Source organism: Gavialis gangeticus, unplaced genomic scaffold, assembly GCF_001723915.1.
Source record: "Gavialis gangeticus isolate Ggan-Ray unplaced genomic scaffold, GavGan_comp1, whole genome shotgun sequence".
Lineage (NCBI taxonomy): Eukaryota > Metazoa > Chordata > Crocodylia > Gavialidae > Gavialis > Gavialis gangeticus.
In genome coordinates this window covers 150,020,070-150,045,338 of record NW_017729032.1, presented here as the reverse complement: position 1 = coordinate 150,045,338, position 25,269 = coordinate 150,020,070, and the positions used below count along the sequence as shown (strand labels likewise).

Genomic DNA, 25,269 nt, shown 5'->3' with positions numbered 1-25,269 from the left:
TAAAGAAAAGCCAGAATACTGCCAGTTGAAGTGGCGTGGTTGGATATGAACAGTGATCTCTGGGAGGTCAGTGTAGCTTCCAGAGTTCTGTTACTGGAGTACTGAAAATCATGGAGCAGGAGTTGGCAACCCCCCGCCATGTATGCCAGAGCATGGCACGCAAGGCCATTTTGTTTGGCACGCTACAGCTGGCCCAGGCTGGGCAGCTGCTGCCAGCCCTGAAGCCCAGGCTGTTTGCAGCGGGCAGCGGTAAGGCTCCATGGCTGGCAGCAGCTGCCCAGAGCCTGAGCTGGCTGCAAACAGCTGCATCAGCTCTGGAGCCCTGGCCGGGCTCCATGGCGGTGGTAGCTGCACGCGTACCTCGGGGCAGATGGTAGGAGGGAGGCCTGAGGCAGTGCAAACCCAGCCCGTCCCCCACCACCAACTTGGAGGTGCGCATGCAGCCACCACCACAAATGTGAATTGGGCCCCTCTCAGCTCCATTGTGGTCTGTCCCTGGCACTCTAGGTTGGGGTGTTTTTAGCACTCCAGCCAAAAATGTTGTCAATCCCTGGCATAGAGTATTTCCAAGCCTTAAAGCACATGAGTCACCTTTTTCTTCAACTCGCTTCTACTCACAGTGGGCAGCTCTTGTTTCCAAGAGGAAATTAATTCTGATACGTTTTCATTTTCTTTGCGGTCAGCAGTCAAGCTACCAGTATAGCTAGCAAAGAAAGCATCAAGTGTAGGAGAGGAAGGAGACCGGTTCAGCCTGTACTGTTTCAGTGTGCAAACCTATAAAGAGAACACTGAAAAATATGGTCCCCTGAACTCTAAATCCTTTGACTTCTGGTTTCTTTTGGTTCTTGACTGGAGGACACTGTATATAGCTACTTCAGATACATTATAAAAATGGAGATGGCATTGTAGTGATTGTTAAAAAGAACAATCAATGCACTTAGCTGTTTGGCTGCTTGAACTGACCCTGAATTTGGGCAGGTGGAGCTTGGGATTTTTGTGGTAGGCATGTTTACGGGCCATTTCTCCTAAAAGTATGAGCACTGTTAAGCAACTCCTGATGTTTGAATCGTCCTTAAATTTCAGTGGTATCACTCTGTCAGAGTAAAGGGGTCAGTTTGCACTTCTCAGAGCTGTTTTGTTCGAGGCTGTAGAAGTTGATCTCTATCCTTTTTAGTTTTCAGAGATTTAAATATAGGTACCCTCAGTATTCTGTAGAAAAGTCAGGGGCACTCATCCTGGTTAGCCTTAATTCTATGTTGTTTTAGGGCAGAGAGTTAAAGTGCATCTTCTTTTCAGCATCCAGTGGTTGCATTAGCGATCTTAAGTGGGCATCTAGAATATTAACCAAAAAGTTGCTTGTAAGATAGTCTGATACTTGTTGCTTGAATTATAGGTAGCACAGGTAAGGGCTACTCCTGCCATTTCCTTTTGGCAAAATGTGGATGTTGTGGAAGGCTAGTGATGACTAATTATATGTCACTGCCTGGTTTCATGCCACCTTCAGGGCTAACTGACTTCCAAATTTACATCCCAGGTGGGGGCAGCAGTCAACCCCTTAAAATGCAAGAAAACATTATAGATGGGCATGTGTACACAAAACAAGGGCCCTAAAAGCAGTGGGCTTTAAAAAACACCACTTCAATTTAGGGCTGATTAAACCCCTGTGTCGTGCACACACCCTGTTGATCTACCTGCCTCTCTAGTGGGGAAGGGAGGGCATGCTGCTGGCGGGTGGAGCAGTCCCTGGAGGGGGGGTGGTGCTTCCTTCTGTGGCAGTAGCGGCTCCCCCTGCCCCCAGGCAGCACCTACCCACAGGCACCTGGTTTGGGTGGTCCTGGGAGCACACTGCAGCTGTGGAGGGAAGCACCAGACCCCCGCGCAGCTCAGGCAGGGAATCAGGCTTGCCACTTTTCTTGGGCTGCTGTCAGGTTGCCTGCAGGTCTTCCTGCAGAGCTGTGGAGCTGCACAGTGCCCGGTGCTGTGCTCCATGGCTCTAGGGGCAGCAAACTAAGACTCTTTGAAGGAGTTTTAGTTTGCTGTGCCCCAAGTCATTTAAGGCGCGTTACTCTGCCAAATTTCCTACAGTGGCTGGAATTAATGCACAATATGCTGCCGAGGTGTACAAACACCAACACCACTAAAGTGGTGCAAAAGCCTTTAGCCCACTTTAAAGTGTTGTGCACACACACCTCTCATTTTGTCTACACACGGCCGTAAGATTGTGAATAAGTGCAAGAGAATCACTTCTCCCCCCCCCCCAATCTTTGATTATTTCAGATACTTGCCTCTAATGTTTAGAATATTTTACTGTAACTAAGGAACACCACTCTTTTACAACTTCTTGTTTCTAAGGCGGTGGAAAATAGTCCTGGAAACCAAGGGCCACATAGTCTGCTTAAGATAGATTTATCCTCTTTGATCGACTCTGGCCAAGTATTTGTCTAACTTGCCCTTAAACTGCGATTCCACAGCCTCTTGGCAATCTGTTTCAGTGTGTAATTGTACTCGCAGTTAAAGTTACTCTTGTTACCTAATCTCAGGCTCTTGTGAACAGAATGAAAATGGTTTGTCAATCAAATCCCTCTTCAGGTCTGTGTTTCTCTAGACTAAATCATTCTAATTTTGCCATTTTTGTCTTGTTGGTTTGGTTGCTGGGATCTTTTAACACTTGATTTGATCAGACCCTAAGGTGCACCCCTCCTCCCCCAATAAAGATCAGCTGCAGCTTTCTCTTTGGTAATAATGATTTTTTTTTTCTTTCTGTAGCAGCAAAGAAGAGAACGGGAAGCTCGAAGGCAACAGGAGCGTGAGCAGAGACGGAGAGAACAGGAGGAGAAAAGACGGCTAGAAGAAATGGAGAGGAGACGTAAGGAAGAAGAGGAGAGGAGGAGAGCAGAGGAAGAAAAGAGGAGAGTAGAGAGAGAGCAGGTGAGCCTCTGATGTAGCTTAAAGCTCACAAGTTTGTTTTTTCTGTATTAAATTGGAGTTGGATTAAAAAAAAAACCCAAACAGTTCCATTAGAGAGCCCACCTGGCCTCTTCAACAAGTGCATGAAAGGAAAATTTGAAGTCTTATGGCAAGTTCAAGTGGTCTTCATTTGGCTTGGAAAAATGAGTTCTTAAACATGTGCATAAAAAAGATCTAAACTCAGATAGTACTAGGGCTTACATAAAACTGACGTAAGGTAGCAACATCTGAGTCAGTACGGAAAATTGGTTTTTGATCCATCCTGCTGGAACAGTAGTTTTTGGCAGGATCAGCTCCTGTCAGGAAGATCTCTGAGAGAATCTGCTTTATTGGATGTAATTATTTTGGCACTCCTTGGATGAGTTACATCAGAGGGTTTGTCAAAACTGAACAGGTTGTTTGAAATAAACTCAATACTATATTACTTTGAATTGCACAGTAACTTTCTTTAGCTGGAAAGAATTCACCTACAATTACATGTGCCAATTAAGAATTTAAGAATATCTTAAGTACTGTAAATGTGTTCTTTAAATATTTTAAGTAGAGAAGTCGTTCAAATTGTGAGATACTCAGCAGTGGTACTTATGCATGAACTCTGCATGCTTAAAAATCCTTTATAAAAATTTAATCAGGGTAATAATTACTGTGTATATAGTAGCTAGCAAGTGAGGTAAAGATTAATTCCAAATGAAGAGCCCAGTACTCTTCTGATAGAAGATATCAGTTGTGAAATTTGCATTAACTTAAGGAAAAGCAGGGTTGAGTCTGGAAAAATTTCAGACTACCACTGTGCAACTGACATGGTCCCTCTTTTTTTTCTTACCCCGGCAAATCTTTTTGTGTAGGTTTATGCTAAGCTAGTGTCCATCATCCGTTTATCATTAAACTTTATTCTATAGCTCCCATCACTGTATCACTAATTACTTTATGCATACACTGTCAGTGTGTGTGCGCGCGCGTGTGTAAAAATGTGGATGTGGTATTTGTGTGAGCATGCATATGTTATATGCTTTCATTAATTGCATGATAGGATGTTATCAGCTTGGACATGGTGCTTCATAGTTAGCTGTTATAGGGGGGCCAGATGAAGCAGTGGGTAAATATATTAGCTTTTGACCTCTTGAGATACAGGTGTACATGTGGCTAGATCACCAGAGACAGTTTGGTCTAATATCTGTTTCGTAGTAGATGTCTGTTTGTGTCATAACCATTGCATAGTTCAGCAGATGAGGAAGTGTCTGTTCAGGATAGGCTTATGATTATGGTAGCAGTGGAGATTGTAGGTTAGGTTTGAACTGCACTTGGCAGAGCCCCCCTGTGGGGTAGCTTGCACAAGGTCTGCCTGCACTAAGCCTGGATGTCTAGTTGTTGCTAACAGTTCATCACACCAGCGCAGCAAACTAATTTTTAATAAACTTGCATGTAATTTGTGTTGGCTGTGTTGAGTAAGGTTTGCTGTATTTTAACCTTCAAAACTTTTAAATGCATTTGCTTCTTTTTTCAAACCATTTCCAAACTACATAAGCAATCAGTGACTCGGTCCTTGAAAATCACTGTCGTCCAAACTGGGATACATCAGCCAACGTGGACGTTTAGATGACAGGGTTTTCCAAAGTACTCTCTAAGCACTGATCAATCACTAAGTGAATTTATCATCTAAAGATGACTGGAAAAATAGCTTATGGTGCTCCACTCAGGTGGTTCTGATGCATTCCTTGTGAATAAATTTATTGCTGGGTAATTTCTATGTGACAGGAGTATATCAGGCGACAGCTAGAAGAGGAGCAGCGGCACTTGGAAATTCTTCAGCAGCAGCTGCTCCAGGAGCAGGCCATGTTACTGGTAACGCACCGTATCTGTTTTGTTCAGTAGCTATAGGATTAATTTATCCTGGCCAGTTCAGTAGCTATAGGATTCGTTTATCCTGGCCAGTTCTAGGCTTCCCATAGTTGGGCACAGCTGCACTAACGGTATGAACAATGGAGCTTGATTAAAAAGCCATTTATGCTAGCATAGCGGGTTGATAGGCATATATGAGAAGTACTGTATGGTCTCACTGCTTCCTGTGCAGTAAGAGGAGGAAGATTTATGTTAAAGTTGAACGTTTTGGTTTGGTGCTTGATTTTTTTGGAACAGACCTCAGCATTCAGTGAAGAACTAGAGTGCTTACGTTGCATATCAAAAGCACGTGATATGTAAATCACCCCCCGACCCCCCCACCCCGAGACAATGGCCTCACGTTGTTCCAAATCCTTGCTTATCGAACTTTACACTGGATTCGGTTTAAATCATTTTGTAATAAACTCGGTTTTGCTGTAGCTCTCCAATCGCGTCAAGGTTAGCAATACACTTGCAATGTTCCTAAACGGCATGTGCTTCCTGTTTGGTCCAACTTAGTTCTCAAGAAAAACTTTTAACAAAAAAAGAAAAAAAAATGGGCTGGTTAGGGGAATATCCTCTGCAAGTTCAGTGTCATGACTTGAATTCCTTACACGTTTTCCCAAAGGAATACAGATGGCGAGAAATGGAGGAGCATCGACAAGCAGAGAGACTCCAGCGTCAGCTGCAGCAGGAGCAAGCCTATCTTCTGTCACTGCAACATGATCATAGGCGGCAGCAACAGCAGCAGCAACAACAGCAACAGCAGCAGCAGGAAAGGAATAAACAAAGCTATCATACCCCTGAGCCAAAAGCCCATTATGAACCTACTGAAAGAGCACGTGAGGTAATTCTTGCTCTTGTATGTTAAGCCCATTGTGTTTCCCTCATCTTTAGCAATCAACATCTTAATAATTCTAATATTATAAAAGCTTTCATCTGTCTGTCTGTCTGTCTCTGTCCATAATGCTTTATTTGCACTCTGATTGGCTGTCTTGGCAGCCAGTCAGAGTGCTCTACACAGACAGACCGATGGCGGAGTGCCACCATGACAGTCGGGACTGAGAGGCTGGAGGGGAAGCAGAGGGGTACGGCGGGGACCGGAGCACCGCCATAATGGAGGGGATGGAGCAGGGGGGGGAGGCCAGTCTCTTGGAGCCAGGAGCCGTTCTTGGGTCTGTTTCTTGGAGTCAGGGGCGCCTCCATCATTCCTGACGGGCAGTTTGCTAGTTATGTTATAAAAGTGTTCAGTGGACTTGTAAGCCAAAGTATCAATACTAGGCATTGGATAATACTGTAAAATAGGACTTATATTGCCCCAAAAGGGGAAACTTACTATTGTTCAGAGGCTTATAACAAAGGAGGAAAGAAGAATCCTCACCAAGGGAAGCAGTTTCAAGTTAATTAAATCAAAAGTGTAGTTTCTCCTGCTCTCATATAGACATGTTTTTTTCCCCCCTCCTTCCTACTCCTTTCATAAAAGCAGCATTTACATTTCAGGGAAGCTCCTTGACACAGTTGGTGGCCTTTGTTTTCAGAGGCGCTCAGGGATGTGGGGGACAGATTTAGGCTGGTGAGCTAAGGTGCATAGACTTATAGCACCTGCTTCCACTGCTTTTACCAATCCCATTGGTTCTTTCCCTTCACGAGAATAAGTTCTGTGGTCCAAAAGTAGATTAAGTCTTCCTCTGTGACAGTATATGCCACTGATATATATCCTAGCAGGTGCTTTATGTTCACAGATCTTATTGGAATCAGTGGGAGTTCTTTCTGTTTAAATTTTGATGGTATTTGTCACTATAGTATGGGTGCTCTGCATATGGCAACATCTGGCCCAGATGTATACATTTATAAGGAGAATAAATACCCCTTTGGGGATGTCGAGCAGAAATGTTCATTGGAAACTATAATAATAGCCTTCAGTATACCTTTTATCGGTAGTGTTAATTGCTTTTGAAGCATTACTTTTTTTGCCAGAGGAATAAGGATGACAAATTCACTCAGTTTTCCATAGATGCTGTAGTATGTGGATTCCCCATATTCTGGGCTCCTGGATCTTGTTCTCTCCCCAGTGCAAAATATTTGGCTGTTGCCTATCCTTAGCATATGTTGAAGACAGTTATACTTGTCTGCAAAGCTGTACAGCTTGGTCAAACCTTTCTTTAATTTCCAATAGCTTTGCACTACACCGCTGAAAAGCATGGTGGCAATTTGTCAATTAAGAGTTCTCATCTTCTCTCTTAGCCTTATGACTTTTAAAGCTAGTTTTGGAGCAAGAGTGACTTCTCTCTTTTCTTCTTATTTATCCCTGAAGGCTTTGAAACTTTAGGCCTTTTAACCCTGAATCAGCCCTTTCTCTCCATTTTTTCCCACTCTGTCCCCTTTATGGTTGAGCAGGCTAAATGGAGTAAGCTGAAGGCAAAGAGGGGTGCCATCTGTAGTAAGATCCTCTTAGGAGTGACTGTGTAAAGTATTGACTTTCTTTGTTTGCCATAGAAACTCTCTATATTTACTGTGAGTAGCAGAAATACCTGTAAGTTCATGATCAAAAACATGATCAAGCCAAGGTTGGTTTGGTTCTCACTCCAGAAAGTCCAAAGAGGGAGTGCACACCATTTCCAGGGTTTCTGCTAAAAAAGGATACCAGAGAAGGAGCTTATCTTATCCCAGAGCTGGATCTGGAATACTGGAAGGGAGTACAAGCCCCACATGGTTCTTCTGTGTAGACAGTCAAGTGACCAAAAGAGCCTTTTTCTTTCCAGAATTAAAACCTTTTAAATGGTGATATTTAGGACAATGACTCCTGCTTCCAGGAGACATTTTAATACCAGTGGACCTGGCAGATGCTTCTCTGCATATATCCAGTCCTTTCCTTCCTTTTTCGCGTCCATGTGCGATAAGGTACTTAGCAGAATTTGCAGATTTGTTGGAATCTGACAGGGCTGCACCATGAGTACTTCTGCTGTGTCCTCAAACTTGCAGCCTCTGGGCTGCCAGTTGTGTACCTTAGTGCCCTTGCCCCCCCCCGACCCCCCATTATATCCAATCATTATTATGAAGAGAAAATACTAATGTTTGGGATCTCCATTTTCAGACTACTCAGGAAAGTTTAAATAGCAGTGGGAGCTTGACAGACAGGTAAAGTGGGCTTGCCTTTGTCATTTAATGCTGCCATAAAAAACGAATCATCTTGTACCATCATAGATCATAAGGAAGAAATCTATAAGACCATCTTCATATTTTAGGCACATGGGTTCATCCTAAACCCAGAGAATCTCCTAGGTTATCCTCAAAGATGGAGGAGTGGAGAGAGGAAAGCTACATTTCTCAGTGCAAGAAAGCTTTGATAGGAACCAAGCAGTGAAGTGTTAAGGAACCAGTGTGTCCTCCTGCATTTTTTAACTCTTCATACTGTCTTGATATCCTTCCTTTTTTTGTTACAGTCTAGTGTTGATTTACTTCGACTTTGCTGCTGCTCATCCAGCAATAAACTGATGACAATTGCAGAAAAAAATCTTCCAGTCTAGACCAGTTAATTACTATATCTGAAGAAAAAGTGGTGTAACAGCTTTTATATTCCTAAAGTACTTCACCTTGGTGATCATGCCTGCTTTCTGCTTGGTTTAGGTGGAGGATAGATTTAGAAAACCTAATCAGGGGTCCCCAGAAGCACAGTCTAAACAGACGGGCAAAGTGTTGGAGCCACCAGTGCCTTCAAGATCAGAGTCTTTTTCCAATGGGAACTCAGAACCTGTTCAGCCTGCCCTGCAAAGGCCAATGGAACCCCAGGTAAAAACTGGAAATGTTGGTGGTGTTGGAAGAAATCTGTACCTTTTGAATAGATTTACTTCATTTTAGGTTTGCAAATCTTGGCACGTAAGCCCCAGTTATGCTTCATGAGACTATGAAGGATGACTTATTCTACAGATTTGCTGCTTGTGTGTATGAGACTCATTTTAGAGGTAATGTGCAAGAAGGAAATAGCTGAGCTGGACTTCTAGGTTCTGGTAGCAAAGCTAACTGGATGCATGAACACCACATTGTCATGGTTGTATTGATACGTAATGAACCTCTAAAGCATTCGATCCTATACTCCGTAACGATGCATAAAAAGAGATTACAGGCTACAACTTACAAACAGCTATAAATACAGAATTAAAATGAACTATTTAAATACACTTATGAAGCATAATGCACAATTTCTGTGCACAAGAATATTGTGGTTGAAAAACATGGGGTTTTTCTCCTTTTGATAAGTTGACAAAATTCATGATGGTGGTGTGGCTAAAACTTTCCCTGGTTATCTTGTTGCGAATAGGCTTTGTAACACTTTTTGGCAACAGCAGCATCTGAACAGAAGGAAGAGGGGGAGTAATTGGGACAAAATGTCACCTTTCACTCCTGCCTTCCTGGCTTGAATTTAAATTTCTAGCATTCTCTGAGAACACTATACTCATGTTTGATACTATATGCAGTCTATGCTGATTACGTCTAAAATCTTGCTTTCAACTTCTGCTAAGAAGAATTGAGTGTTGGTGCATTAAAAAATGTAATAATTATATACATATTCAAACAAAGAGAGCCCTCCCCTTCCTAAAACTCTGGACAACTGCTAAGTCTATTTTGTTGGTGAAAACAAAACATACTGGAGTTGTGGCTTTACCTCCTTTTTTTTTTTTTTTACTTCTATCTTATTACAAAAAGAAATTTTCAAGCAAATGACTTACTTCACTTATAATTAAAAAGAGGGTGGTCTTGGGAGTCAATATAAGTCTTACACTAGAAATCCAAATGTAGCTTTAACTATGGAGTCACTGTTGTCTCCATAATTTGTGCGTGTAGTTTGTGTGTATATATGTGTACATGTGCAGTATATGGTACATATATAGCACATGTAGAATATGCATTTTATATATATATTGTCATGACTATAAAGGAATAAAGGCTTTTGATTTACAATTGTCCTTCAAAAGTTATGCATTATAATTAATTCCTTAATCAATAGATCATCTTTGGGTTACACATTAGGCAGTATTTCTTCGATTTGATATTACTTCAAATTGTCCTTCCAATTCGTGCTTCTGCGAGGCTTGCACAAAATCCGTCAAAACAAATGGAAGAAGAGTCCCAGTACTTTGGTGGGCTTTGGGTCAAGTGCATAGTGACCATCTTATTTTTGTTTTTTTCTGGGGTAGTAGCGTATGTGTTTTTGGAGAGTAGTGTGTTTGGAGAGCCTTTCTCACAAAAATGCATACATACTGTATTTTCAGTCTGTTATGTTCTCTGGGTGCTTGCCGTGCTTTTAAGTGCATTAATTCCACCTCACGCTTGCCTAATGCCATAACCAAGTTGTCTCTGCCCCTGTCCCCACCACCTGCCTTTATTCTGTGTCAATTGGAAAATAGGTTCTATGGAGGCATTTGAATGTTTTATGTTTTGTTTTCTTGTAAGGTACAGTGGTCCCATCTGGCATCTCTCAAGAACAATGTTTCCCCTGTCTCGCGATCCCATTCCTTCAGTGACCCTTCTCCCAAATTTGCACATCACCATCTTCGTTCTCAGGACCCATATCCACCTTCACGCAGTGAAGTGCTAAATCAGAGTTCTGACTCTAAATCGGAGGTACCTGACCCCACCCAAAAGGCTTGGGCTAGATCAGACAGTGACGAGGTGCCTCCAAGGGTAAGGAGTAGAAAGACAGATGTTTCCTTTTTTTTTTTTTTTTTAAATTTTTCTTTTGAAGAATGTGGTAGTGTTGGCACTGGAAGAATCAGCCCCGTAGAGCAGTGCCAGCATGGGGAACAGTGTTTTAGAAGGGTGAAGTTAACCAGTCAGTTAGCCAGCGATAACATGATAGAAGGAAATTTTGCAACCTCTGATAAAATTGGCTTATATTTATAAGCCATAGCTCTTGAAGAGAGACAATTTATTATGCAAAGATAATAAATCATTACCATATTCAGGAAATAATTTACAGTATCCCTGAGCTTTAATTTACAGCTTAAAGTTAATTTTCTTCTTCCTCTGTTTGGCAAACCAAACTGCAAATTAAGAACTTATCTTTAAATTGAGATGGAGCTGAACAAAAAAGGAAACATTGAATATATATATATTTTCCCCTTCAACCTGGGATTTTCTGCTTCTGAATATGCTCTTGCCCCCCACCAGTCTTTGCCTCCTGCTAATCCATTACCAGCCATTTGTTTGGTTCCCTTGAGCTTATCCTCCTTATTCTCATGCTGTTTCAGCAAATTGCTTTGTGCCTCCCTTGCTTTAGTCAAAATGCCATATTCTTTTAAAATGTCTCCAAAGTCCTGGAGGGGTTGGTGGGGTGGGTTGCTGGGTGTGCGCATCTTGTGTGGTAGCTATTTAAGTACTTAGAGTAAATGTTCAGTTTTCCTTAATATCCTAACAGCAGCCCAGCTAAGATTCTTCATTTTACGGGTAATTTAGGAGTGGGGTCGGGGGTGCGGGTCAATGACATAAACTTCAACTTAGAATAATAGCAATTTTCAAATCTTAAAACTTGTTCTCTACCAGGTGAGGCTTAATAGTTGCCCTTCCCTTCTCTTCTTCCTGTAATTAATGATTTTTTTTTTCCTCTGCTAAGGTACCTGTAAGAACAACATCTAGATCTCCTGTCCTGTCCCGTCGAGATTCTCCACTGCAGGGCAGTGGTCAGCAAAACAACCAAGCAGGTCAGAGGAATTCCACAAGGTTCGTAAGTTCAGGATCTTTCCACCTCTCCTATGTCATAGAGAAACAACAGTCAGAAGCCACAGTTTCCTTTGCAGGCAGAAAGCCACTGGTATTATCTGATGGATGTGAGGGAAGGAAGAAAGTGTATGGGGGTTTTTGTGCCATTTAATGTTGAGATTCCTTGGCACCAAGTATTTCAGTAAACCCCAACTGAATTTATTTTTTCCCTTTTAGTCTTTGAAGCAGCTATCTAAGTAACCCCCACAGCAATTTCAAAATATGTTAAAAAATCGTTTAAAAAAAAAAAAAGCAGCAAAAAAAGGGGTGGGGGGAGTTCATGCAAGCGTTTATTGTCAAATGGCATGCTCCCTGCTATGATTCGAATCCCTTGCATTGCACTAGCATTCATCATCATTATTGGCAATCCCTCACAATTGAGGATGCTTATCAGTATGATTGTGCTGGGGTTACAATATGTGCAGTTATAGGTGTTTGCTTGGGTCACGATCATTTTACAGCTCTCCGATGTCAGTGTGTTGCCACCTAGCAGAAGAGCTAAGCATTGTTGATATTTTTCTAATAATAATGATCATGACTAGCTCCTAAGGTATGAAGACAGCCAGTACAGCTGCTATTCATGTTGTGAATTGTTATTAAAACCCTAAATGCAACGATTTAAACTCTTTCTGATCAATTGCTAACAAAATTCTGGTAAGTAACAGCACTTGATTTTTAAGTTTGAAATGGAAAATCTGAAATTAAAGTTGGTAAGAACATTCTTTTCCTCTGCCTGCCCCTTTCCCTTTCCCCTCGCTCCCCACCCCAAACAGCAATATAGAGCCTCGTCTGCTATGGGAAAGGGTTGAGAAGCTTGTACCAAGACCAGGCAGTGGCAGCTCTTCAGGTTCAAGCAACTCTGGCTCTCAGCCAGGTTCCCATCCGGGATCGCAGAGTGGCTCTGGTGAACGGTTCCGAATGAGATGTAAGGCTGCATTTTATTTATTTATCTTCTTCCTCCCCCACAACCCCTGATCTATCCAGAGTTACACACACACACACACACACACACACACACACACACACACACACACACACACACACACACACACACACACACACGGATTGTGTGGCAGTTCATAATAATAAAGAGCAATAAATATTTATTTGAAAGGAATTTTAAACATAAGTAATTAGCAAGTTCTGATTCTTTGCCAGTTGCTTCCCTTTTAATAACTCATGGAGGGGTAGGGAGGGGGGCAGTCTCATCAAGATTCGTATTCAGTTACAGTTGTATTTGACAATGTTAAAATATTTGACTAATTATCCACTACTTTTTTGCCTATAACTTGCTGGCTTTTTTCTACCTTTGTGTGAGCATGTTGGCTACCATTGTATTCTGGTGCCTTAGGTGGGCATGAAGACAGACTTCTCTTTCAGATCCAGATTTGTTGACTTTTTAGTTATTCTACTTCTGCACATCTCCTTGAGTTAAATGCAAGCATAGCAGCTTACTGCTGGGTTGGGCATGGGGTGGAAAGTAAGGTAAAATTGAAAAGTTCTCTAGTGTGTGAGGTTTTTATTTTTTTTTTTAATAAAGAATGATGAATCCACAAAACTATACTTTGGAGTAGTACAGGCAACCCTTGCCATTCGTGGGGGATACATTCTTAAGATCCCTGTGAATGGCGAAATCTGCGAATACGGTACGGTACTGTGTTCATGAACATCATGAACGCGGTGCCCCCCGTGGCTGGGATGGAGGCATGGCTGTGCTGGTGGTGGTGGGAGCCTGGCAGCGGCAGGAGCCCAGCAGTGGCAAGTGTGGAGCTCCCGAGGAGCTTCTGTAAGTGTATTTAAGATACGGGTTCAGCATTCACGAATATTTGAAACTGCGAACGGTGAACCTGCGAATAGCGAGGGTTTCCTGTAGTTACCACAATCCTCTTCACTCATGCCATAAAATAAAAGAAAAAGCAACTTTATGATAGATTTCAATTGCTCAGGATGCTTCTGTTGCTGCTTAATTTTGGAGTTGGTGTTGGCAACATATGACCCATGGCCCCGGAGTGCTTTGTTGACATTCCATCGGCAGGGTCTTCACCTGTGCTGGGGCTGGGCAGTGAGGAGCTTCACTGAGGCCAAGTGATTTGGAGCTGTGCCCATGCCTCTTCACTTCTCTCAATCTCTCCGCTCCCATCAGTTGTGGTACAGGCACAGCTGCTTGGCCGGGCATGGATGTGGGCAAAGCCTTCAGTCACTGAGCCCTGACCCACATGAGAGCCAGGTTGTTCTGGCCCACAGCTTGGAAGGGTTTTCATCCCCTGTGTTAGAGCATATACAGTTGTAATGTGTAAAGCATTTTGTAGGGGAATTGGAGTGGAAGTACATCTCATAGTGAAATAGCTTTAACCCTGCAATGCTCCACTGCTATTAACCCATATAAACTACTGAGCCGAGCTGGCAGTGAGATTACGGTCTTGGATTCCAGACTGGATTCAGTGTGTGCTTGCCCTGGTTTACATCTACCCATGCAAACCAGTGGGTAGCTCAAGAGGTGCAAGCTGTTAGAGCTAAATCCTCAGTTGGTGTAAATTGTCATAACTCCACTGGCTTCTATGGAGCTGTAACAGTTAACTCCACTTGCAGATCCTTCCACTAGTGTTCATGGACAAGGTGGTTGTTTGCATTCATGCTGCTTATCCTGGTTTGACTCTTGCTGAGCTGCATCAGCACTGATCACAAATAAAGTGGCCTGCACTAGAAGCATGTACTGGTCCATCTTAATTGGTGGATGGCTGTCAGTGGCTTAGATCCCCAGTGTTTCAAAGCCTTTGGCCTCTTTTTGCCACAGACCTTACTGCTCTTTATTCTTGCTTTTTTTTGTCTTGATATGCAGCGTCATCCAAATCTGAAGGCTCTCCATCTCAGCGTCATGAGAATGCAGCCAAAAAAACAGAAGAGAAGAAGGAAGTCTTCAGACCCCCCAAGCCTGCTGTAAGTTAAGCCTACCTTCTATTATTTATCTTGGTAGCATTTCCAGATTTTTCATTTGATGTTAGTAGGCAAAGGCTGTTAACATCATACTGTGACCCTGTTTTAACAATAACTGGATTGGTAGTGAATTTGTGTTTCAGCTTGGTGGTTACATATATTATATTTTTTCCCTTTGCCTTTTGTACTTATTTTATTATCTTATCTTGCTTCTCTCCAACCATGCTCTCAATCCTGTGCACTCTGGATTAATGATGAATCGTTTGACCTGCTTGACCATTGCTGTGCTAGGGAGAAGTGGTAAGCACTTAATCATTGCATTCAGATACCCTGGAAATTTTCTAGAGTACCTGGTCATTGTTTAACCCTATGAGGTTAAAGTAAATGATCACAACGTTTCCTTCCGTCTTTAAAAATATCTGATTTATTCTGCTTTATGTTGCAATGCATTCAAATGTCCCAATTAGACCTGCCTTTGAACCTGATAATTCCCCTGCCAAGAGTTTATAAACTATAAATTATACAACATATTTTATACAAGACAACTCAGTTAGTTTAAGGTGCTTTGCAACTCTGGTGCCCAAATGTTTTATGTACCATATCTTGTCAAATTGCAGAAAACGGGGTGCAAAAAAGGAACCATCACACTGAAGAACCTATTTAGTGCCTGGTTTGCAAATTGACATTCCTTGTGTGAACTGAAGAGAGCAGCCAAGGAGTCCAAGAGTCAGAGCATTTGGATTCAAAATGCAATTCACAGTGATACAGATATCTGATGTGCCCATCTTCCTAATCCAAATGCCTTGGTGTTTAACCTGCCAATGAACTTACAAAGTAACGAGTAAACTGACATGTTGCAGAGAATGATAGAAGCCCAGCAGCAGAACTTAAGTCCAAACAATTTAGGTCTTACAACTCTGCTCCTGTCAAGCTGATGCTTCCCCGTTTTAATCTGCCCTCTAACCTGTGCCTTTCATGTCTTCATTGCGCTCTGGTTAGGATTTAACTGCACTGGCAAAGGAACTGCGAGCAGTTGAAGATGTGCGACCCCCACATAAGGTAACAGACTACTCATCATCCAGTGAGGAGTCTGGGACGACAGATGAGGAAGATGATGACATGGAACAGGAGGGAGCAGACGAATCTACTTCTGGGCCAGAGGATACCAGAGCAGTGTTAGTTGTTTTGTGCCATGTTGTTTTTCTTTTTCATATCTGTGCGCCCCCTCCCTCTGAGGTTGGGGGGATGGGGGCGGGGAGGCAGAGGAGGAGTGGAGTTTGCTTGTTTGAGTGATGCGTTTAATTCTGCTTGTATCAACACAGTGTTCTGGAGTCCATTAGCATTCCCTTTGTGTTCACATTTCCAAAATGTATTGGGTAATATTTTCAAAAGTGTACAGATCTCATTTTCAGAGGTCACGGAAGTGCTAAGTCACGAAAATCCTTGCTGAATGTCAGTAAGAGCTAAAGTCATTACTGAAAATGGGACTTTGGCTCTTCCCCTTAAGCTCTTTAAGCAAAGCTATTTTTATATGTGAATGCCATTTTTCTTGTGTTTCTAAAGATCAGACTAGAGTGTTGTGTCCTCTCCCTCCCTCCCTTGCATTTTCTGTAAAACGGGGAGAGCTTCTTTTAGCAATTCTGTTACTACTTGTCGTCTTCCTTGATAGTTCAGTAAAAATTTTACTTTGGACACAACTGAAGTATGACATGAATTGGATACAGGTACACGGTGACTTGCATATTAAACTGAACTGCTGTGGCGTTATCTTATCCAGATTATCTGTTGCTTGATAAATAGGTCAACTCTAAACTTAAGCAATGGTGAGACAGAGTCAGTGAAAACCATGATTGTTCACGATGACGTGGAGAGTGAACCTGCCATGACTCCTTCCAAGGAGGGTACTTTGATCGTTCGACAGGTATTGTCTTTCCTTCCCTGTGCAATTTTGCACCACTTCTGTGATCATTAACCTGCCTGCTCATTCACCCACTCTGTTTCCACATTATATTTGTTGTTTGTGTTATCCAGACACAGGTAGCTTATTTTGGATGAGCAGATATTGTGGATGCATGCAGAAAAAAAGAGCATCCTCCACCCCTTGTTGCTACTATTTTGCATGTTCTGCAATTACACTTATTACAGCACCATACTGAGTACTTCAAAGTCTGTGTCAGAAAATGATAGAAAAGCTGCTGCAGGTGTGTGAAGTAAGCATTCAGAGCAGGAGACTTTAGTTTTGGAAATAAAGGGGAAGAGGGGAATGGAGGCAGAAAGTGTGTTCAGGTCTTTAATTTTTAATCCTTCACTTGAGAAGATACTCCTTGAAAAAAGCAACAGCAAAAAGTAAGGTAGAAAATTATTGATAATGGGGGATGGAAAGGGATAGCCACAGGTCATAAGGCAATGCATATGCACAGATCTAGGGGGGTTTGTTTCCTTCAATTTATTAAGTTATTTGTACTGTGAGGATGATGCTTCCCTGTATATTAAACAAACTCCTCTGTAATGAATATGTTCACTCCTAGGACTTCCTCCGTAATCACATTCATGGATTTTACAACTGAGTGTCAATTTCTTAATTGAGCCCTATGTTTGCTAATTAAGATTTCATTCTTACTGTTTTAAATAGCTAGCTGAGGGCATTCACTAGATACTTCAGGTTCTCATCTGAACATGATTCAAACTAGAATTAAATAAAATGATAGGGGAAAAAAAGCCAGAAATCTTGCCCGTGCTCTAGGAGAAAAATTAACAGCACAGTTACCTTCTGGCAAAGGAACTGACCTTGCCAGGGTATCATAAAAAGTGAAAGGCCAAATTCTGCTGGCCAGAAGCAGTGCTTGCTGAGTTCTTGCAGCTCTGCAGACCTTACCCAGGCATCAAAGCATGATGTATCGATTCATTCAAAAAAAAAAAAAAAAAGCAAGAGAAGGAAGAATAGATTACGTTGTTAGGGATTTAGGCCTTTAAGCAGCACTTGAGCAAGACAAGTGTGCCTGTTTTTTCTACAGAATACAGTTGACACAAAGCGTGCCAGCCATCATGAGAGCAATGGCTTTGCCGGTCGCATTCACCTCTTGCCAGATCTCTTACAGCAAAGCCATTCCTCCTCCACTTCCTCCACTTCCTCCTCCCCATCCTCCAGCCAGCCGACACCCACCATGTCCCCACAGACACCCCAGGACAAGCTAACTACTAATGAGGTATGTCTTGCACCACAGCTGGCTGCTTTCTTAGGGTTATACCAGTGTTGCCTAATAGCTAGTTTGCAAAGGAACTCCAGCCAGTCTTTCCCCTTGCTCTTTTCTGTCACCTTTTTCCCACCCCTCCAAAATAACACATTTCAGTTCTGTATGAGAAATTCTTAACGCTAGATGAGATTTACTCCAACCTTGCCAGTTTACTATTTTTGCTTTCTGTAGCAAGTCATTAATTGCATGGCTTTTGTTTAAACTAAACCTGATTTACTATATTTGTCAGATCAGTGTTTTATTTAACTTATTTAACTTTCTATTTTTATTTTGTTATATTCTGGGAGCAGGCTAATTTTAAAGAATCTGCTTTTTCAAAAAACAAAATAAAACCTGGTAATTTTGGCTTGATTTAATCTTAAAAATTAAGCAGATAACTAGGGGACTTGCTTGTAGAAACTTGCAGCACTGGATAAAGAAGCTGTTTTCTAGCTTTACAGAGGGACTTTACTTTTTAGAATTGCCACCTGGGCTTAGTGACTATTTCAGATGCTCTTCAGGAAATTTCTAGTGTCCAGGGTGTTGGTGGTTTGGAATGACCTATAGGAGCTCTTTTGGTTTTGAAGTCTAGTTCAGGTCTGAAAAATGACAATATACAAATGACATTGGCTTATTCCTCACATATGTAGTGTGACTCTTTTTGGAGTCCTGTCTGCAAAGTGCCCTGCTGCTGAATGTTGATGTCTGTTAATCTCTATTGGCTCTCCAGAGCTAAAAGGGGGCGAGCTGCTTTCTTGTACGTGAACAGTTTTTCGCAGAATCCCAGTGAGATGGCTGATCCCTTGTAACCCTGTAGTTTTTTAAAGGTTATTTAGATACACATGTGTAAATTTTCCTACATGGTCATCAGTGGCAATAGGTGGGAAGGAGCAAACCTTACCTAGTTTTCAGATTGAAGTATCTGGCCTGGCATTTAGGGAGAACTAATTCATACTTGCAAAGAAGTACGATGTGGTCTTAGCCAGACTCTGTAAAGACGCAGTGACCTGCTATCTTTTTTCTAAATGCAAGTGAAATTTAATGTAAACATGACAGTGCATTGGCATCAAATTTCAGGTTTCTTTGTACTTAATATAGAAACTTAATGTGTACATTTCAAGATGGGATTATGAAAGTTTGTAGAATGTATTAAATGGTAAGAGAGCAAATATTCATTCCCCCTTCCTTCCCTCTGCCCCCTCCACGCAGCATTTCAGTGAACAGAATGCTTGTGTAATTTTTAGATACACTTCAGTAGTCCTTGATCTTTCAAGTACATCTATGTAGATGTAAACTCATTGTTTCAAAGGCATACTCATTCATCTCTGTTCTAAGCAACAAGTAACCAGAGTTCATTCAACTTGGCTCAAAGAGCATTGATATTGAAATTATAGTAGCTGCTTTTGCTGCTGGTGGTGGTGTTATTAGTAATGTTGTTGAAAATACTTTAACTTATGCAGAGAAGTGGTGAAACAGTCGATACAGAAAGTAGAAAGGCAGAGGTGAAAGACAGGGATCACATTTGCAGTGGCAAAAAAGAAACTGACCAGAGATTCATTTCCTTCAATCACAGCAGTTTATGCTGTGTGCGCATGCACGCACATGTGTACACGTGCCCCTCACATTCCCCCTTTTTTTTTAACTTGTCCCATTCTGCTTTAATGTGCAGTGTTTTCACTGTAATACCTAGCTCACTAAACTGGCAAGGAGTTCTTAAGAGTCATTCCATTTGCACTTTTTAACAGTTCATTGTTTCAGTCGTCTTTTTCCTTTCTTTGTGGTTTTCATGTTTAGTCTATAGAACTAAATAAAACACCAGCATTTTTTAAAGTCAACTACATGTTCATAACTTCATATCAGTGTTTACTACACCTCTTACACTAATGAGCCCCTTGTTTGATACAGGTTTAATATTTGCTTTATGAAGTAATGGTGGAAGAACCTGCTGCAGCTTTCTGGCAAGAGGCTCAGGTTTAAAAAACAAAAAACAAAAAACCCCCGAGAATTGACACACAGGACCGGACATTGACATGTAATCAATCAGAAGTGGATGCCTGATCCCAGATTATTCAGATTTTGTTGCTTGAACCCCAAGAGATCAAATTCCATGACTCATTAAACCAGTTCAGTTTAGGAGATGCATACCAAACAAAAATAGTGTATAATGAGTAGGTGACAGACAGACAGAAAACTTAAAATATGGAATGTAGTAGTACTAGTTTCTAGTTCTTAGGGTACTTATATGTCTAGTTCAGCTGATGGGGAAAAAAAGAGAAGAAGAGACAGAAATCTTCTTATTTGCCTGCTTTAATCACCATTCCTAAAACTTATCCTTCAGAATTTGAGCTGTATAGGGATGAAGATATACTAACTACATTTTTCAGGTAATATGTAAAATGTACATATATTAAGACATGGTGCCTGCAGAGTGTGTTTATAGGAAGTATGAAGGTTGGGGGAATAAGGGGTTTCAGAAGGAGAAATGGTGCTGCTGCACAGTGACTGTAAAATGTTTGTTATAATCATTGGTTTTTATTGTCATTTATATTAACAAATTGAAAATTTACATTGCAGACTCAGTCCGCTAGTAACACGCTCCAGAAACACAAATCTTCCTCCTCCTTTACGCCTTTTATAGACCCCAGATTACTACAGATTTCTCCATCTAGTGGGACAACTGTGACTTCTGTGGGTAAGTACAATTCAGAAAGACAACTTACAAGGAGTAGAATGACTGAAGTGGCTCATTAAAGTGTATAAGAGTGTCCCTGCTATGCTTGTTACTTGATTTGTGATGGATTGTATAGTTTATTTCCTTTTTCCATTTACATTTCTTAGAGAGGAGAGACTTCTTATCAGTTACAGATCTGGGTTGTTTAATATACAGAGTAAATATTTGGCACCTGGGAGGTAACATTATATGTAATTCTTTTCAGTGGGGTTTTCTAGTGAAGCAATGAGGTCAGAAGCAATAAGGCAAGATCCCACCAGGAAAGGGTCAGTTGTCAACGTGAACCCCACCAACACACGACCACAGAGCGACACCCCAGAGATTCGCAAGTACAAGAAGAGATTCAATTCTGAGATCTTGTGTGCTGCCTTATGGGGTAATGTACACCTCTGTCCCTTCCTTCATTCCCCTTTTTTGTCTTGATATCATTGACTGAATTTTTTATCATCACATAAGTGCATAAGTCAGAAAAGTATCTGCATGCAGAAATTAACCAGCTTTTATATCAGCTGTAGAACAGGGCAACAGGGAATGACTGGTAGTTGTCTTGCTACTCCTGGTGAACATGAAAACAAGTTTTGCAGTTTGGAGTGTACCACTGTGAGCTTAGTACCATAAAATGGGCTTAAGAATGTTCTGAATAAGTTTAAGGAAATGGAAACAAGGATGTGTCAGGTATTTCAACACAGCTACATGCAAATCAGGGCTCAGTTTGATGTTCTCATAATTTGGGTCTTTTTTGGTGTTGTTGCTTAGAGTACATTTGTTCTGTGTTTAAGTTCTTCCTGTTCAGTTTTCTTCTCCTAATTGCATTGTTAAAAATTGTTAGCTGAAGGGGATTCTCTCTTCAGCATTCTCAGCTGCAGCTTTTGTGTTCTGATGGTAGTCTTTGCCCTGTTCATTTGCCTGATTAAATTAATAAAGTTTCAAGCAAGACATTATTTGTGCCTAATTTTGCCCTTCAGAGTTCTGTCTAATAAATCAAAGGGCTCAGTTATTATGTATTTTGTTTATCATCTCCTCTTGGTTTACACAGCATTTTGAAGTCACCTGGGAAGGAGTTCCAAAAGTAAAAGCACTACTTCACCAGTGTAGACCTGCAGGCAGATTTTCTTGTGCATCCTGGTTTTCCTCGGTGTAGCGAGGTGTGGAAGATGGAGCGTCAGTGTGCCATTTGTGGTCACAGCTCCGCGTTCCTATAGGCTAGTTTTACATTAACCTCAACCACTCTGTCTTTATGGCAGCGAAGGACTAGGGCAGAGCCTGCCTACCCTGATGTGCCTCTAACATGGCATCTATTTGTTTTCAGATTCCCTTTGTCAGGCCAAGTTTCTTTTCCAGTAGAGCCTAGCCCGTCATTCAAGTTATCTGTGCATCTGTTATGTTGATTTTAAGTGTGGGAGCAAACCTTGTCCATGTTTTCCAGTTGTAACCAACTTTTGTGTTAAACATTTAGGGTCAAATTCATTCTGGAGCATAAAGAGCATATTTTACTCTTAGTGGACTTGTATCTATGTATCCCTGCTTTGAACCTATGTCCCTGTTGCAGGGATGCCTCCTGTAAAAGAGTCTTAATTTATTCTTTCCTATTTGGAATGAAATAGCATTCACTTTGGAAGATTCTATTGGAAACTTGCAGAGGCGGTCAAATGCTAATAATATTTAATCCAAGAAGTACAAGTTCAGGCACTAAATACAAAAGAGTATCACTCGTAAGCGCTTTTAAGAGCTTGTACATTTGTTTGTTAAAACTACGAAGCTGCCGGGGGAAGAAGAGTCACCTTTGTGGATCTCTGCAATGAGTAAAACTAATAAAAAGACATGGAGAAGGATTCTAAGCTTATGGCATTTTAAAGGAGGAGAATGACTGTAAATGTGTTTGGTTTTTGTGGGCTTGTTGCACACAATCTATATTAACAAAGGTGTAACTTCCACCAAAATCACAGATGAATTAGGGTTTTCTTCATTTCATCTAATTAGAAGAACATGCATTCAGTACTTTCTCTGCTAGTTTGATATTGCTGCACTATGGTTAGGACATTAGATAATATTGAGAATGTAACTGAATATTGATGGACAGAAATCCAGAAGAACAAGGTGAGTTTTAGTGTAAGGCTTCAAGATAATCCTAAAATGTTGCCCTGATATGTTTCGGGTAGATATTAGTTGAGGCAGATTTGTACCTTATAGACTAACTGTATCAAAGATGAGCTTTCATGAGTCCACACTCACATAATCTGATGTTAGAAATGCATCTGATGAAGTAAGATCAGGTTCATGAAAGCTCATGCTATTCATCTCTTGATGTAGTTGGTCTGCAAGGTGCAAATTTGCCCTGCTTTCAGCTAATTACCCCTTTGTTTCAATATTGCCATAGATGTAGCTTGTCAGTGTCCTCTGTGTAGCTAAAGCTAATCTACTTTATTAATAGTATTCAGATTAAGATATACAAAAAATAATTCGGTGGTGTAATTCCTCTGATAGCTGTATAATTGTACCAGAGATTAACTTGGGTGATAGCAAGGGCTTCCCACTCTCAGTAGTCTTAATTAGATTGCTGTGGGGGTTCCTTTATTTCAGCTTTTTAATTCCTTTTAAGAATAATAAGTTTACTGTAACTTGAAAGTCTAGTAAAGTGAGTCACAAACTTGGTTTGGTTCTTCTCCCCTTGTGCTATATTTCGACTACCTGTTTAACGTCTTCAGACAGTACATAGTAAAAGCTGTTTCTTATGGCTGGCATGAACTGAATCATTTACCAGACTCCTGCTACCCACACGGTGAGTGGGAGGGGGAGAACTGTTGAGGTGGAGGACAGTACACCATTGAAAACACCTGTTCCAATAAAACTAGGCAGGGATTAAATCAACAGACTAGCATAAAAATTAAATAAGGTTCTGTAGAAATTCTTCTGAAGTCCTATGAAATTGAATTAGTGTTATAGCTGAAACCTTTTATATATAGAACTTGATAGAAGAGAGAGAATTGTTTTTTTGTTTTTTTTTAATGCTTTAGAAAAGTCTTATAAGAAAATGGGAAAATTGATTCTCTTTCTAGTAAATTCTGCATAACAGCCAAACCCAGCTGCTGGAAAGGAGGTTAAACCCTGCTCCAGAAAGCTTCATCTTACACACTGGTCTCTAATTAACATAGTGGGAGCAAATATATAGCTGCACCCATCTATGCCAGTGAGTGGGAGGACTTCTAGCATTCCAGTTCTCTATGCAGTGGGCAGGTGCAATCAATGGTGTTTTTGTAAGCCTAAAAAAAATTAGTTTTTCTGAAAAGGTATGTCTTCAATTCATCATCGTAACTGGAAAACTTGCTTCTAATTTGGCACTTCTTGTTTTGTTTTGTTTTTTTAATCTAGGAGTTAATTTGTTAGTGGGTACTGAGAGTGGTCTGATGCTGCTAGACCGAAGTGGTCAAGGGAAAGTTTATCCACTAATCAATCGAAGAAGATTCCAGCAGATGGATGTACTAGAAGGGCTGAATGTTTTGGTGACGATATCTGGTAAAGCTCTTTTCAATACATTGTTTTCATACTGCCCATGGTGTGGGAAAGTGCTTGTCTGCACCACTGAAGTCAGTTCCCGTGTCCTGTGTCCCATGTTGCACCTTCATTTCTGCAGTACTCCATTTTTGGTGCAAAAACTCCCCAGTTGTATGGCTTGAGGGATATGAGTGCTGCAGCATAAAGATTTTTGAAGGATAAAATGAGGAAACATCGTCTTACTGATTTTTGTTGTTTGGGAGAGCATCAGTAAAGTAACCAAGTTGAATGCAGTTGTAATAATGACATTCTCTTTCTCTCTCATAGTTATAGTTAAACCAGAATTCTTTTAACTAAAACATGATTTACTTTGGTTAAAAGTAATCCTTGAAAAAGGCTACCTAAAGAGGTTGTAGATTTTTTATCCTTGGAAGTTTTAACAGGAGGTTTTACAGATACTTGACTGAAACGGCTTAAGGAAGAATGAAGCATCTTGAGCTGAGGATTGGACTAGATGACCTCTTGAGGTCCTTACCAGCCCTAACTTCTATGATTCTTTGATTCTACTACATACGTTGTCACTTGTGCCAAGAGCAGTAGAACAGGAAATATATTTCAAAGTGGCACCAAAGCTGAGGAGAAAGGGATGCCCAGTTGTTCGCAATTTAGGCTTCTTGTTTCCAAAGAGATATTTGAAAGGGATGCTTTATTGATTTGGTGCATTAGAGGTGCTGTCTCAGACCTGTACTAGGAACTTCACCTTTTGCTCCACTGCCTATTTAGGGTATAGTAAGAAAACATGGCTGATCCAGGGTTTCCCACAGTGGTCACTGGGCTATATTTTTTAGCCACTGGGGGAAGTAAGGATACAACTCTGATCCTCCTGCTCTGGATGTGTTATGCTTCTACAATTCGAGCAAAAGGAGAATCTCAATTATGTGTTCACTCAGTAGAGTCTGCAATACTCACTGGAGCTCTTGTGAGTCCATCTGCTGGACCTAATGGTATATGCACCCAGAGAAGTTGTGTAAACTTGTGTGTGTGTGTGCGCGCGTGTGTGTGCACTCGTTACCCAAAGTACCATGTTCATGCCAGTATAGTCAAGTGTGGGACTGTTTCCATTTTTTTAAAAACTTGTAATATTTTCATTGTAATATTTTCATGACTTTTATTTAAATTTTATTTAGCTTAAGCCGGGAGTGTGTTTTAAAACAAGCAAACAAAAAAAATCTGGGACTTAAAAAAAAAAAAAAAAAAAAAAAAACCCCAAAAAAAAAG

General features: G+C 41.0%; 1 protein-coding gene across 6 annotated transcripts in view; it reads left to right on the top strand.

Annotated features, from left to right (window-relative positions):
- The window catches only part of MAP4K4 (mitogen-activated protein kinase kinase kinase kinase 4), a 246,292-nt gene that overhangs the window by 193,669 nt on the left and 27,354 nt on the right, over positions 1–25,269 (top strand). Inside the window, exons 13-27 of one of the 6 annotated variants that reach the window (XM_019524197.1) lie at positions 2,767–2,928; positions 4,723–4,809; positions 5,474–5,692; positions 8,473–8,634; positions 10,303–10,527; positions 11,456–11,562; positions 12,375–12,526; positions 14,441–14,538; positions 14,827–14,835; positions 15,535–15,710; positions 16,336–16,456; positions 17,550–17,741; positions 20,343–20,460; positions 20,705–20,875; positions 23,869–24,012. In XM_019524197.1, coding sequence (XP_019379742.1) covers positions 2,767–2,928; positions 4,723–4,809; positions 5,474–5,692; positions 8,473–8,634; positions 10,303–10,527; positions 11,456–11,562; positions 12,375–12,526; positions 14,441–14,538; positions 14,827–14,835; positions 15,535–15,710; positions 16,336–16,456; positions 17,550–17,741; positions 20,343–20,460; positions 20,705–20,875; positions 23,869–24,012 — 2,143 coding nt within the window. Of the gene's footprint in view, positions 1–2,766; positions 2,929–4,722; positions 4,810–5,473; positions 5,693–8,472; positions 8,635–10,296; positions 10,528–11,455; positions 11,563–12,374; positions 12,527–14,440; positions 14,539–14,826; positions 14,836–15,534; positions 15,711–16,335; positions 16,457–17,549; positions 17,742–20,342; positions 20,461–20,704; positions 20,876–23,868; positions 24,013–25,269 lie in introns of all 6 variants that reach the window. The other 5 variants (XM_019524196.1, XM_019524198.1, XM_019524202.1 and 2 more) reach the window with 5 other exon arrangements.